Source organism: Apteryx mantelli, chromosome 10 (genome assembly GCF_036417845.1).
Source record: "Apteryx mantelli isolate bAptMan1 chromosome 10, bAptMan1.hap1, whole genome shotgun sequence".
Classification (NCBI taxonomy): Eukaryota; Metazoa; Chordata; class Aves; order Apterygiformes; family Apterygidae; genus Apteryx; species Apteryx mantelli.
This window is the reverse complement of record NC_089987.1, coordinates 6,179,475-6,194,495: the sequence shown is the minus strand read 5'-3', so window position 1 is coordinate 6,194,495 and position 15,021 is coordinate 6,179,475. Positions and strand designations below refer to the sequence as shown.

Genomic DNA, 15,021 nt, shown 5'->3' with positions numbered 1-15,021 from the left:
TAAGAACAACTGAATGGTTCTACACTTTTTTTTTACTGTAATATTTACAGAATATTTTCCTTTAAGAGTATCAACAGTGAATCTTTAGAGGTTCAGGGAAGTTAATCTTTTAAACTAGTATTTCTATTTATATGAACAAGAGACTACTGACTCTTGCATAATTAAGGTGATAAATTCCCAACTTCCTGATTTCCCCAGAATGTAAGCAATATCTAAACCAAACAGCACCAAAAGCCTTTTAAAACCTCCTACTTCCCATGAAAGGCATTAAACTAAGCTCTCAGTTTAATGAAGTTTTTAAACATTTTATGTTTATTTTGCAATATAAGGTGTCCTGTTAAGAAACTAACCACCTTCTTGTCTTGACAGGATTATAAAATAAGCAGCTTTTGAAAGAGCGATAATTTTATTATATATTTGGGTTTCAGTAAAACAGTAAGTGAAGCATTAGAGCTGTCTAAATTTATAATTTGATAGATTTTGTTAAGCTGAAAATTTCCTCAGAAACTTTAGTCAAATACAAATAAAAATACTATCCCCACAATTGAAAATTGACTGAATTTGACTGACCATAAAAAAGCTTATTAAAAAAAAGACATGGAAATGGAGAATAAAGCTATGGAGCCCTGCAAATAGTAATAGATCTGTCTCGCTAGAGAAAGTAAAATTTAATTTATCAAATGCCATAATTATACCAAAATGAGGGAAGGTTCAAGTACCATGAAGGAGAGAAAAAGTAATATGGAATTTGGCAAAGGAACATAACTAAAAATACACACCATATCCATTTTTTTTTACGTGAACTCACTACTGCATTAAATGGAAGTTTGTACTTGAAAACAGCAAGTTCTGAACCAAAAGCACCTTTAGACTACTGCAGTTTAACACACAGTTCTGGAGCTAAACAGGCAAATCATCTTTTTGTCTGATTTTATTGTCAGTAGCTTTCCTATAATTGTATAAACATCAGGAGGAAAACAGCCATACACAAACGATCAGGGAGGAAGGCCGTGATGCCAGGTGAAGCGTGGACAGCCGGGTAGATATAACAAGGCTGAGGGCCATGGTGGCCACATGAATTTTGGGCTGCCCAGGCAAAGGAACCATACCACAGAACAAGGGAGTGGGAACTGACTTTGCTGGCATGGGGATATTCCTGTGAGCTTCTGAGCACCTTTTGATAAAAAAGATAGTAACAAACTTACAGCTATTTGTCAAAAAAATATTTTCTAGATATTGATAAGACAGAATTATGCTTTTTTTCTGGTTTCTGATACTATTTTCTTTCACTAGAAACCAGTGGAACAGTACAAATAAATTTCCATTCTTCCTTAAAAATGCTATCCAGGATACTGTCAAAGCCTGTCCTATTTCAACGAGATCTGAGAAATCATTTTCTAATAATTGACCTTTAATACCACCCTCTCCAAAACCTGAAAAAAAGATGATGGCAGAATACTGTTTTTTCCATGTAGTATAACCTCTGCCCAAAAGCCATATATGTACATATATGTAGTTTTAGATGACTTTAGACATCCAAATTAATAAGGGGGGTGATGAAAACATGCCAGGTTTGCAGTGGATTATGTATCTGAAGGACAGCAGTGGCAACACCCAAGAGATGGTATGTATGCAAATATCACTGGAGGAAGGGAAACAGAAGAGAAACCTACTGGATGTAATATCATAACATGGCATCACATATAAATCAGAACTCCTCATTGTACATAAAATGACTAACTATTCCCTAATGTTATTTATACACCTTCCCTTAGAAAGAGCAGATTTTGAGGACATTTAAAATGTTTAAAGTAAACTAAGAGGACAATGTTGTACTCACATGGAATTAAATCAAAAATTATATTTTTTAGTTCTAACAACTGCTGACTTCTACAGTTTCTTTTTTTAACTTTGAGCAGAGGTTTGCTTTGTTTTCCCTTTGCTTTCCCTTTACAAAATACGCAGTTTTGCCCACATTTTTACCACCTGAGGGCTGAGAGCCTCTGAGATTCTGAGAATAAACAATACTTGCAATATTGCTGGTGACATTTTTGTACCTACACAAGAATTTCAAATACAGTTCCAAATTCTGCTGCTTTTAATTACTTCACTTCCACCCACTGTTACATACCCAGTATTACAGGCGCTCCGAAGTGCACATGTTAAAGGGAAGCTTCTAAAAGTTCACCAGCCGATTTCTCGTGTCCCCGTCCTAGCAGCCGACAGAAGGCAGGTATTCCTATGCAAACACATATGGGAAGCAGGCAGTTAGCATTGCACTGCATGGTTTGAACACACAAGTTCAAGCTTGTTCTCATAAGCCACAGAATTTATAATAAAAGTCTACCTATTTAAAATGGTATAAACAAAACTGTTATCTGTTTAGGGAGATTTCTTACATAAAACATTTCAGCGATGTAAAGGATTTTTGGAAAGAGAAAATAGTGAACAGAAATAATTGCAAGCTAAAAATCTTGTTTCTCTCTTATGCGGAAACTGTATTTGATCCACCAACCACATTTGCTATCTTTGCAAATTTACCCTAACAGCAAACCTTTCAATGCAAAGAGAAAAAATTGACTCAACAGGCCCCTGTGTATAAAAACTACCTGGGCACATGAGTATGTTTAAGCATAGGAAGTGTCACGCTAAATGAAATCACGGCTCTACTAAAGTGAAAAGCAAATCATTGAGGATAACAGGAGAAACCAAACTCCTGAAATCAGTAAGTCAGTGGGGCTACCTAAACACCACAGGGTAAGCCCAGGCTTACCTGCCATGCTGAACTGTGACCAAACAAGAAATTACCTTTCAGAAATTTATGAAGTAATATTTCCTTTTAAAAATCATTAGGAAAACAGTTCCACTCAAATGACAGGCTATTTTCTTACAATACCAGCAGCTCAGTTCTCTATGGATTTTGATTAGTCTTGATTTATGGTGCAATTAATAGTTTGATTTGGTTGTAAATCACAGAGTAAAAAGGTCTTTCTACTGGCTTTTTGGTCTAACTTTTGTAGACTTTATCACCGACCACAGAAATATGAATAATATATTTGTCATACTGATGTATATGAAGTCCTCTTGTCCCTGCCTTGCTCTGGTTCATGCCATTTTAAACCAAAGTAGCTGAAGAACTGAAAACTGGGTTTATAGATTTTGCTTACAACATACTGAGGTTAACAGGCTATTGTTGTGATAACCATGTTACTAAGGATATGGTGATGTACACTGAGTATTTTTTAAACTATGAAAACCAAAAGTGATATTTGAAACTATTAAATTGCAAAAAAATAGTATCAGTATCTAGGTAGCTAGAATTTCCCATAGAATAAGCAAAGAACAGCCAAGTTATAAAAACTTTTTGAATTAGTAAACATCTATAAAGCACTTCCAAATATAAAACATTTTGTAAACTCTGTTATCATTCTAAGTATATTAAAATGATACAAATATATATAATTTATGCAAGTATTAATTGATAGAGCCCAAAATTTAAGTCTCTCAAAATCAATAAGGTTTGTAAAATTAGGGAAATGATATTGCAACGGCATGCATGTCGAATTGTTTACTTTTCTTTATCCACAGATCATGAAGGAAGTTCGGAGAGCATTGTGCAATGCATCAGCTGATGACAGTAAACTCTTACTTCTCAGCGCAGTGGGAAGTGTATTCTGTAGTGGCCTAGATTACTCATATTTAATTGGCAGGTTATCCAATGACAGAAGAAAGGAAAGCACTAGGATTGCAGAAGCTATAAGGTGACCCAAGCTTACCTATGATCTCTAAATTATGAAATGCAGTGTGTGATTATAAAGATATTTATCAGGTCCAAAAATGTTGTATATTTAAGTGTTGATTGCATTCTAATATAATCCTACAAATTTATTTAGTAGAAGAACCTTGGACCTTTCCTTATTAGAAAAGAAAGCACATATATTCCAGTGCTACTATTCACAGCAATTTATTTTATTCCACTTCTCTGTATTTAATATTTCAAATTATTCCTCCAAATTCAAATACAACTTTGGTTTTTTTTCAAATTAGCTATGGCTTCATGTTCTAAAGTGGTTCCTGAAAGGCACATATTTTATTTGTTTTAATGTTCATGATTTTAATGAATTTCAGCACAAATGGGAATCCATGGCTTAGTCATATTCTGTTGAAATAGCAGTCTTCCACTGTATTTCAGAACCTTATTAGAAGGGTCTCCATTCTTTTCCTTAAATTTAAATTACTTAATATATATGTAAATGTAGTTTTATTTTCATAACTAAAATGCGACTTTCCTTACATATATCAGGTTATCTTAATAGAAATTCAGAGTTTATGACATGTAGACATTAGTATGTCTACCACTCAATCTGCACAATACATCACCAAATATTTTCATTATCCACACGGTATACATATTGGGCAGATCTTCCAAAACAAATCAGCATTACTCCACTAAGTTAGTCTGTACCAGCTGAGGGTTCGGTCTGTGTTTTTTACTTCCTACAAATAAATATGCTTCTTCTGAGAGCTTTCAAATTCTATGCAGCACGTTCCAACAATTCTATGAAGGAATACTAAAGAATTTGTTTTACAACAGATCTACATTTTGGACACATTAGTATAACATAAGATTAGGTTTAGCTGTTCCATGATATGTATTTCACTTCCCTACCAAAAGCCAAGACATTCTGAATAGTGACCTCAGTCCGTTAACCATCAGTTGTCTTGGTTACAACTACTGCAGATCAGTTTGGATTCTCAGTTTGATACTTTTGAAATTCTCAGAGAAGTAAAAATTATTTTAAAAGAATGAAAATGTACTACTTAAATATAAAAAAGTTACCTGTTTTTAAAACTCTAGCTATGCTTGAATATCATTTAGTAATATTAACAAAGAGGAAAAAGGAAAAACCCTTTGAAAGACAGATCCTAGATTACTTTTCTTAATGTGAGGGATCTTTAAAAATGTGGAACCAAAAAGAATGGGAGGGAAGAAAATCACTACTCTTGTTTGAGAGCACATTCACACTCTATGAAAAGACACAAATTTAATATTACTCATTTAAATATTGCATAGATAGGCATTGCTATATTTGTATATATTTATGTATGCACATTTATATACAGGCATACTTATCAATTCAACATTTAAACGAGTATAAGCCAGACTGTGATATTTGTACTCAGTTTTTCCATCCCCGGACTCATGGAACACTCTTGAAGTACTCACACAATGTACTTCTACTTGTCAAGAATGTCGGATTCAGGCCCACTGGAAATAGATTTTTATTGTACTTCTGGAAACAATATACTATTTTTTCCATTTAACTCTCTCAGTGCTTTCTGTGAACAAAGGACTCAACCCATGGAAAATATACTATAATAAGCATAGGAAAAACATACTTTTTGCTTTTTCAGTGGTTAGGATATCCTAATACACAGGAACCCATCTCTGCTTTCACTGTTCTACATCAGGTTAGACTGATAGGTTTGTATCAACATGAAATAAGAATCTTCATTACAGTGCATTTTCGCTTTCTAATCTATGGATCTCATATTCTGATCACAAGATAAAACTGAAGTTTAAACACCTGTCAAATCTCATATCACGTCAATGGTTTATTTGCTTGGCCCCTGTCATCATCTACTGCCTCTGGGGTTTGCAACTCAGAGAGTGTGTGGTCTTGTAGCTTCTCTCCAGGCATGGAACACAGCTCATCAGCCTGAGCTGAGATCATCTAGAAGCGTGTCTGGCATTGCACTCCTGGAGCAGGAAATGGGTAGAGAGACTGCAATGCAACCGCACATATGTGGTCTACAGAGCCCTGCACTCAAAAGCGATTCATTGGAAGGCATCCCTAGCATCAGGGTTTTCCTTGTCACATCATCAGTGAGGCATCGTTACATGACCCGATACATGGAATTCTGGATGTGGTCAGAAGAAAACTAAGACAGAGGAGTTTACTCGTTTAATTTGTTTACAGCCTTTGATGTATTTATGGGCCCTAACCTGAAGCAAGACCACTGCGACCAGGCAGCCATTTCTGAGCATCCCAAAGTGCATTCACTGGTCAACTTTCCAGACCTCCTCTAGTGAAAACAGAAGCCTTCTGCACATAACACTTTCTCTGATCTTTGAGCTTCACGTTCTCCTGTGCAGCAATTAGAACTTTAAGTCTTTTTTAAAGACTGTCTCCAATTGAAACAAGGATCTTCTAGACCAGCAACTACACACCCGAACTTACAGTTCAGAGACATGGAAACACATCGTGTTCTGGGGACAATGAGAACTCACTGAAACAAACAATGTACCAAGCAGGCAACTGAGATAAGTAGAGTGCTGGACAGTGCAGCTTCCGTAGGTGCACTGCACCAAATGCAGGTGTTGCTCCCCCCATAAGCTCCCTATGTTTTACTCTTACAGTCCATTCTATAGGTGGCACGTTCCATACCATCCACTGTGCCATGTGCTCTGTGTTCCCCATCCTTCCTGCATGACCGAGGCACAGAGTGTCTGCTCAATGTTCTGTTCCACTCTCTCCCCAACCTCCCCAGCTCCAGGTCCTTCCTTCCTTGCTTGCTCATATGAAGATCTCACATTTCGTTCATCCCTTCCCCTTCATTCATTCATTCTTCCTCCCCATCATCTAAACATTCCGTCTCTATGCCCCTGATTGCTCTTCCATATTCACGTCCAGGTCCCATTTATCACTACATGCTTCCTGTTTTTCTCTACAACTCTACTTCTGCCTTCATATGGTTCTCAGGTCTGCTGCCACTACTTGTCCATTCTGGTTGTTCTTTTTGCCTCTCATTCTTCACATGCCTGTTGCCCACACCTAGTCTTACTTGCAAAGCTTACTTGCTTATCTGCTACAGTTCCCAAAATTCTGGAATTAATCAGGTGCAGTGATCCACAGTCATTATATAACCATAAACAACCAGAGAAATGATGAGACAAGGGAACAACATTGCTTCCGCAACCCAAAAAAATGAACAACTCTCCTGAATCCTCCCATCCTCTAGGAAGAAACTGTGTCTTGAACACATAAATATGATGTTCTTTGTTTCACTCTCTTTGTCATGTCTCGGATCTTCTGTTGTATTGCTCATTGTGTAACAGAGCTGCCTGAATTCCCACATGACTCCTTATTTTCTCATAGTCAGAAATCAATTCCTTACTAGATAGCCGGAAAAACAGAACTCATTCATTTAGCTTTTAATGATGGGTCACCTCAGACTCTTCTTTTTCCTTTAAAATATAGACAATTTCCTTGCACTTCAGTTCAATGAAATACTTGTCTTCAGTCTGTTTTCCATTTTTTGCCAAGTCAGGACTCTAACCTGCAAGGCTCACATTCTTTTCTCAGATGTGTAAGTCTAGGTCTTTTTGACCTCAGTGGGAGATCTGCAACTCATCCAAGGGCATATTTAACAAAATGTAGTCATGTTCTTTCATATAGTCTGTCAGCAATGACGCACACTGGATCTAGCAAATACCTAAGGCAGTCACAGAATCACCTGCTTCGTATTGAATTTGATTAATATATGTCTTTTTTATCTAAAGTAATTGAGCATCTTGTTTGCCTTCATATACCTGTTGTGCACTGAGCTGCTGGAGCCCATAATTTGCCCACAATTACACTCATGCTTTTTCCTAACTGGTGTATAGACTTTTCCATTCAACAGATGTCTTTCCACAGTTCCTAAGTGGTAGGTGCCTTATTCAGAATATCTCTTAATATCACAGAATTTAACATGTTCCAGTTTACTCATCCAGATGAATCCAGTCGTATTATTTCCCCATTATTTCCCATTGCTTCACATTTACTGTTGTAGGCAGGAATGGACATCTACTTTGTTATGCTTTAGATCAGTCATTTGCAACAAAGACCAAACAGATCACTCTCATAATTCTCTCGTTTAAACTTTTTTCCCTCTCTTTGACTCCCCTTTTGCGGGTCTTGTTCTTTCAGCTGGTGTGCCATACAGAACATTCATTATCTCCTAATCCATTGATGGGACTTGCAGTAATCTTTGACACAGGATCTTAAGAGAGCTTTTTGAAAATGTAAATATGCAAAAAACACCTATGAGTTTCCTCTGTCTTTCATGCTAAAACATGTTCACCAAGTTAGCCAAAGCAGATTGTCAGAATCCACACTAGCCATTCTGGAACAAACTGAGAAACACTATGTGTACAAACTCATGAGTTACTGGTCAAGAAGTAAAACTAACTCTAACCAAGCCATTCTGCAACCACTGCAACAGTCAGTGCATTTTGATTAATCTATTAATATTCAGCATACACAAAACTATTTAATATCCCAGGTACTCTGAAAGATTAAATAACTAAACATGAGAGAAATTATCCACATGTGAAGTAGAAAGTATCCTGCAATTCTGACCTCATAAAACTCGGCCATGGCATTTATTGCATTCATCTGAGGTTCAATTTTGTTTTCAGATTAAGTACTTTAGGCTCGGGAATTTATCTAAGTGTTATTTCTGTATTCAAGATCTTCCTTTTATTTTTTATTTTAGGGATTTTGTAAAAGCTTTTATTCAGTTTAAGAAGCCAATTGTGGTTGCTATCAACGGCCCTGCTCTCGGGTTAGGAGCTTCTATTTTACCACTATGTGATATCGTTTGGGCAAGTGAGAAGGCATGGTTTCAGACACCATATGCAACAATCCGACTCACTCCAGCTGGCTGCTCATCATATACATTCCCACAAATACTGGGTGTTGCACTGGTAAGGTTTTCCATCTAAAATTCCTGAAGAATCTGTGTTAATTATTTCACGTTCTTGTTTTCTTTGTCTTTAAGAAGCAAAACAGAAAACACAAGTGTTTCTCTGAATTGTCAGGAGTGGAAATAAAATCCAATGAAAGTTCATCTAATCCCTATTTATTTCTTATCATAAAATGACCTCAGAATTCAATATATTCCACATGCAGTATACAAGAAAGATTTAACAAAAGTTGAAAGAGTGATTATTGCCAAGATCACGATAGAAAAGGGAAGAAATGGATTGGCAGAATAATGTTACAAAGTACTTACCTGTATTGTGTTAGGATTGTGCAGTAACAAAGCTAAACACTGTTCTTTGCTTCTTTTCTACAGACAGTCCTTAATAATTCCAGAAATGTTGCTTAGCTTTTTACCATTGTAACAAAGTAGAATCTGACCCACAAAGTATTTCATACTAAGTTCTGTGACTGTTGGCACAGTATCACTGTATCATTGACAGTTACTCTTGTAAAATCAGCAATATAGATTCATCACGCATGCCAGCACATTTCTCTTTAAATGAAGCCCATGCTGTGCTCTGGCCACCTGCACAATCCTTAAATAGCTACCAAAACTCCTTTTTAAGTATTCTGCAGTATGGAAAGATACAGGAGAACATTTGTAAATTTAATCTTGAAAATAGCAGGCAAGCATGGAAAAAGTTTTAAGGGAATAATAACCCAAGATCTCAAGTAACCTTTTGCTTTTATAGGCAAATGAAATGTTGTTCTGTGGGAGAAAGCTGACAGCACAGGAAGCCTGCAGCAGAGGACTAGTGTCACAAGTATTTTGGCCAACAACGTTCAGCCAAGAAGTGATGCTACGAGTGAAGGAAATGGCATCCTGCAGTGCAGTGGTAAGGAATCAAACAGCTTTGTGACTAAATTACACTTCGCAAAGGTAAGGTGTGCTCCAAAGGCTTATCACATCAGAAAGATGGGTCCTCAGTTTCCACAACCATACCTGTGGAAGAGGGGTTAGCATGAGCAAACCTGGATAGGGATCAGGGAACTCAGAGATTCCCCTTTTCTCAGGGGCAGGGAGCATTGTTTCATTTCCCCAACTCCACATTTATTCAAAACAAGTAGAACATCCTTGCCACAGATTTTGAAAGGGGATTTCAGCATAGCTTTACTTTATAAAGAAGGAAGAGTCTGAAACTGTACAACAGTATTGGGACATCTCTGCAGGATGTAAGAAAATATATTTGGCCTTCATGTTGTCCTGGCCCACTAAGTCTCAGCTGACTCTGCCTTCTTTTCTGCACCTGCATAGTTCCTGATTCTGCAAAACGTTCTGCACAGGGCACCAGAAGGGTATAATAATGCCAGCTAACCTCTACTGTGAAGAAGAGGTGAGATCCAGACATAGATGGATCTGAAGAGCATGTGGATACGGTGTAACTTTCCTTTTGTGTACATAACAGTTGAATGAAAATCCTTTCCTAGTTTTACTTTCTAAGGCCCTTTTCCTTCAGGCAGATAGACTCCTGTTCCAGGCTCATCCCTGCTTTAAAAAAATGCAATGAAGAAACTAATACTGGCTGCAATAAAACTGCACTAACAAAAGTACAAATTGCTACAGTTTACTGTTATACTTCATATCCCCGAAACTATCTTAGCATCCCTCAGTTTCATTTAAAAGATCTGCTGTAAAAGACAAGATAGAAGCACAGGAGATTTTTAATTAAATAAAGTGTAGATTATATCTCACAAAAGACATTCAGAATGAAACTCACTGGAAACATAGCATAAGTTTATTTGATCATGCTGATATAACATGTATTATATGAACTGGGAAAACCTCTAGGCCTTACTGTGAATTCTTCTTTCCTTCACTTTATTGGATGGCAATGAAATTTTCTCCTGAGACCTGTCAGAAAGAAGACCAGTGCTAACTTGTGGACAAAGATTAGAGTTAAAACTGTCACAGATTAGATTTATTCTCTGAGATCCTAAATGCAAATCAGGCTGAAGTCACAAAAACAATGAATATAATGAGCTCATCCAAGTTGACTGTGGATACTTGTTCACAACAGAATAATGCACAGGCCCAGCTACTTACAATTAACACCACTTATTAAAGAGAAATACTATTCTGGAATAGCACAGTGCTGTAACCTGTAACATACAGGAACTGGGCTTCAAGTGTAGGTGTTGGCAAAGTTGAGTGGAGAGTACGCATCCCCCTTGCCATAAACAGGATAATAATTTACATTAAATCTTCTGTCCCCAAAATGCAATACTGCATAAATTACTAATGATTTTGTTTGAGTAGTTGGGTTTCTTGCAAGATATATATCTGTGTTGTAAATTTCAAAAGGAATTTTAAAGGAGGCAATCTCATTCTGCTCAAAAATGGTCTGGGAGAAATAACAGCTGAACTGTGGGAGCAACCACGGACTTGCTGTTCACACCTAACAACAATTATTAAGAGAGATTATTAAGGCTTGAGATTGAGCTTTCCGATGTAAAAACTTGAGGTGATTCGTTATGACCTATTGTATCATTCTAAGAAAATGTAACTTCAGGATTGTCAGAGGGTGCTTCTTTCACTTAACACTCTTCTGTTATAAAATGCAATTTCACTTTTGTAAACATTTAAGCAAGTAAACTCGAAAAGGTGTTTGCAGTAAAGGCCCATTCCTATTCATTTCTGTTCTGACAATTAATTAATTCATGGGGAAAATTTGTTAAAGATGGACATCCACATTTGGGTGTCAAAACTCTATAACCTTAAAAAGTAGTTTCCAGAAAACAGGTAGCTGATGTATCATGCCTCACAAATCTTCATTTCAGCGGGTCACATGTTCAACAAGAGGGAGTTCAGCTCCTTTTAGAACCTCACAGCAGACCTTCAATAAAATAAGGTAGCCCTGAATCCCTCTTTCCTTTTAAAAATGTTGACATTAATGCATAAACCACAGAAGTCCTAAATTCATAAAGACACTATCAGCAACTGGAATTGCAGCTGAAAATCAGACCTCATTTCTGTGCCCAAAGGAGTTATTTAGATTGTAAAAGTCAGTAGTATAAAAATGCTGCTCAGACCATTATCCATAATAATTTTATCAGATTCAAAATAAAATACTAAGCAGTATTTTGGCTTTAGGTATTGGAAGAGTCTAAATGCCTTGTGCGGAGCTTCCTGAAATCCGGACTGGAAGATGTGAATGAGAAAGAGTGTCAGATGTTAAAACAGCTGTGGAGTTCTTCCAAAGGACTGGATTCATTATTCAGCTACTTGCAAGACAAAATTTATGAAGTCTGATGTCATGGCCTAACTTCAAGAGAAAATGCTCCGACTGTAAACAGAGCCCACCATTACCCGTGTTTGAAAAGCAGAGGCAATGCATCCTTGAGGAATTTGTGACGGTGTATCTTAATACCTATGGTTGTGTCCATTTCCTTGTGAGTTACACAGCTGCTTCTAGCTGGTTTGATTTTGTGTAACAGAGACGTAGGCAGGCTTGTTCAGCGCACATAATCTCTGCAGAGGGCTGCATCTTTCACATGCTCATCCAGATAAAAGTACACATTCCATGTGCTGAGAAGCACCACTGAGGCCCAAAAAGGCACACCATCTGTAATGATTTATTTTGTCTGTCCTTCTTAACTTATTCTTGCTGTTGCAACACATCTGGGCTGACACAGAGGGCTCAATCGGAAAACTGGGTCAGCGTACCATTTTGTAGACCCAACCATCATACTTATGAAATATTTTAATTATTTTTTTCTAGGTTCTAACAGTGTAATGGAAAAATCTGATAATTTATATGTATAATATGTAAAGTTAGTTTTACAAAAATTACTAGGATTTTTTCTTCGTTGAATTTATTTAACTTATTTATTTTGTGTTCATATTCAGCTGTTGGTTGATCACAGATCCTATTTTCATACTTCCCTTGACTGAATTAATGGTATCACATAAGAATGCAAACATTTTTAGCAGCGAGCTGTGTAGAAAATAAAGACTATATAGAAAACACACAGTGTGCTGTGGGCACTAAAAGAAACAGCCATGTGCATGCTCCTGTACGCGGGGAAATTGTACAAAGATGTATTTGCCAGGGTTAAGGAAAAAAAAGCGGATTCTGAAACAGTGAGTCCCCCCTAAGTCTCTCTTCACCTTCTGCCTTCTTGAGGAGCATTGAAGGGCTTGCCAACAAGATGCTTTATTTCAGTTTACTATTTTCCTGTTAGCCGGATGTCAGTAACAGGGTGAGTGGTGCCGTTATGTGGCATCTTACTGTTCTTCAGGTTTAAACATCCCCTTTTGGTCTGAAGTCTAAAAACAAATCTTTATGAGCCTTAGTCTAGTTGCCTGATTCCTCAGGTGTGAGATAATTTCTGCTCTGGAGGCCTTTGGGTGTGGGCCAACAGTTTATACAAGGTGCTAGGTACTGAACAAAGTGGAGGGCGAGGTTTCGTTTTGCTTTTCCCAGCTCTCCACATCTGGCCACCCCACCATCTGGTTACAAGAACTTATGGCTATCCATAAAAGCAGTCCACGATAAATGACGGAAATCCAATCAGATACTTTAGACTGTGATCTGAGTATTTTTCAGTGACACTGACTGACTTCTAGACACTGGATCTCTCTCATTTCTTTCTTGCTAGTAAGGCAGTTAATATGGAAATAACACGAACCTGCTCAGTGACTTCAGCTGCCATTTTAGCATGCCCAAATCAAAAGCTCTTGAAGCAGAAGCTTTGCACGTTTGTTTATTTTGTAATTTGTGCACTTACTCTCCATCCTTGAGCTCAGCGACTAAGGGACTAGGTTATGGTTGAGACCTCCGCAAATGAGGTTGTTAAGTTTTCTCCCTCGCAGTCTTTCCATGACCATCTCCACAAACCTTTGTAAAGTTAGCAAACAGGTGATTACAGTAAACAGTAGCCTTCAACACATTTATGTATTATTTCTTTTTCCACAAATAAATAAAAGCACTATTTCTACGGCCTGATTGTACCATTGATCTTTAAGGAAATCATTACTCCAAAGGCAGAAGTTTTCATGGAAGTTCTTCATAAAAAATATGAAAACTGGCTTCTAATTAGCCAGCTTAAAAGTCTTCAAAAAGCACTATCAAAACAAGTGACTTACTTTTCAATGTCTGAAGCAAAGAGGAGCTCCTTCAGCAACTCTTTGAAATGACAGCTATACTGCTTGTTTTATACCAAGAGTTGCTTATTTCCACAACCTTCCAGCCATGCCACAGGCCCCGCTACGATGTCTGTGGGCACACGTGAGTCACCTGTACGGCAGTCCCACTAAAAGGAGAGGGATTACTCAAGTGAAAATTATTCACGTGCCTAAGTGTTTGCACAATCAGGCCTCCAATATATGACTTCGGAAAAAAGTAATGGAAAGTACCATGGTTCCTCAATTTCCTTTTTTTCTTTCTTTACTCCCGTCCAGAGAGCCATAACTCCTAGTCATGTGTTAAATGTGTTAATAAAATATTAGGAAGTTTATTTCAGTACTATGCTTGTTTTCTGTAGATAAATTTAGAAAAATTGCTCAGCAATGTGAAGGTATGCTTTCCATATGAGATTTTCAAACAAAGAAGAATCATAAGTTTAGACCTTTAAACTGCATCATTTCATCTGATTTTTCAAATATCTGTATCTTAGCATTTTTTATGACAAAGGAATGGTTGAAATACATTTTCTATAATTATTTTTCCATTAAAGCAAGAGCTAAACATAGTTAACATTTTTAATTATTCATATCTATACAGTTACAATCTAGTTTTCATGGAATCTATTTTCCCTTCAAGAAAGAATAGTAACAATGTCAAAAGCTTCTTTTCCAGTATTTAAAGATCAGAATCAATTCTCTCTTGTGTTGCTGTCCTTACTAGGTATTCAGATATTTAGATGTACTGTACATATTAGTCTGGGTACCTTTACTAATATTCACAGTATTTAAGGTTATAAATGCAATTTGTTGTTAAGTATGTTATTTTATTGTGTAAATTGTTTTGTACAATCTTTAAAAATCTACAGTTTTGCATTTGTAGATATTAAAGGTAAGCAATTTATTTTGTGTTGTCCTGCATGTATATTTTTGCTGTAGATAAGTGTTGCTTAGTTTACTATTTCAGTACATTTCTGTTTAAATGAATAAGCTTACAAACTTTAATACAGTATATATTTTCAGAATATAAACTTTTATATTTCTGTGGTAGGTTAGGGTATGCGTTTTAGGCAATCTTTTTCACTACTA

The 15,021-nt window shown here is 36.8% G+C and overlaps 1 protein-coding gene across 1 annotated transcript in view; it reads left to right on the top strand.

Moving 5' to 3' along the window:
- The window catches only part of CDYL2 (chromodomain Y like 2), a 61,462-nt gene extending 46,718 nt beyond the window's left edge, over positions 1 to 14,744 (top strand). Inside the window, exons 4-7 of the mRNA XM_067302443.1 lie at positions 3,589 to 3,761; positions 8,542 to 8,752; positions 9,503 to 9,646; positions 11,902 to 14,744. Coding sequence (XP_067158544.1) covers positions 3,589 to 3,761; positions 8,542 to 8,752; positions 9,503 to 9,646; positions 11,902 to 12,060 — 687 coding nt within the window. The 3' untranslated portion in view covers positions 12,061 to 14,744. The remainder of the gene's footprint in view (positions 1 to 3,588; positions 3,762 to 8,541; positions 8,753 to 9,502; positions 9,647 to 11,901) is intronic.
- Positions 14,745 to 15,021: the final 277 nt, after the last annotated feature.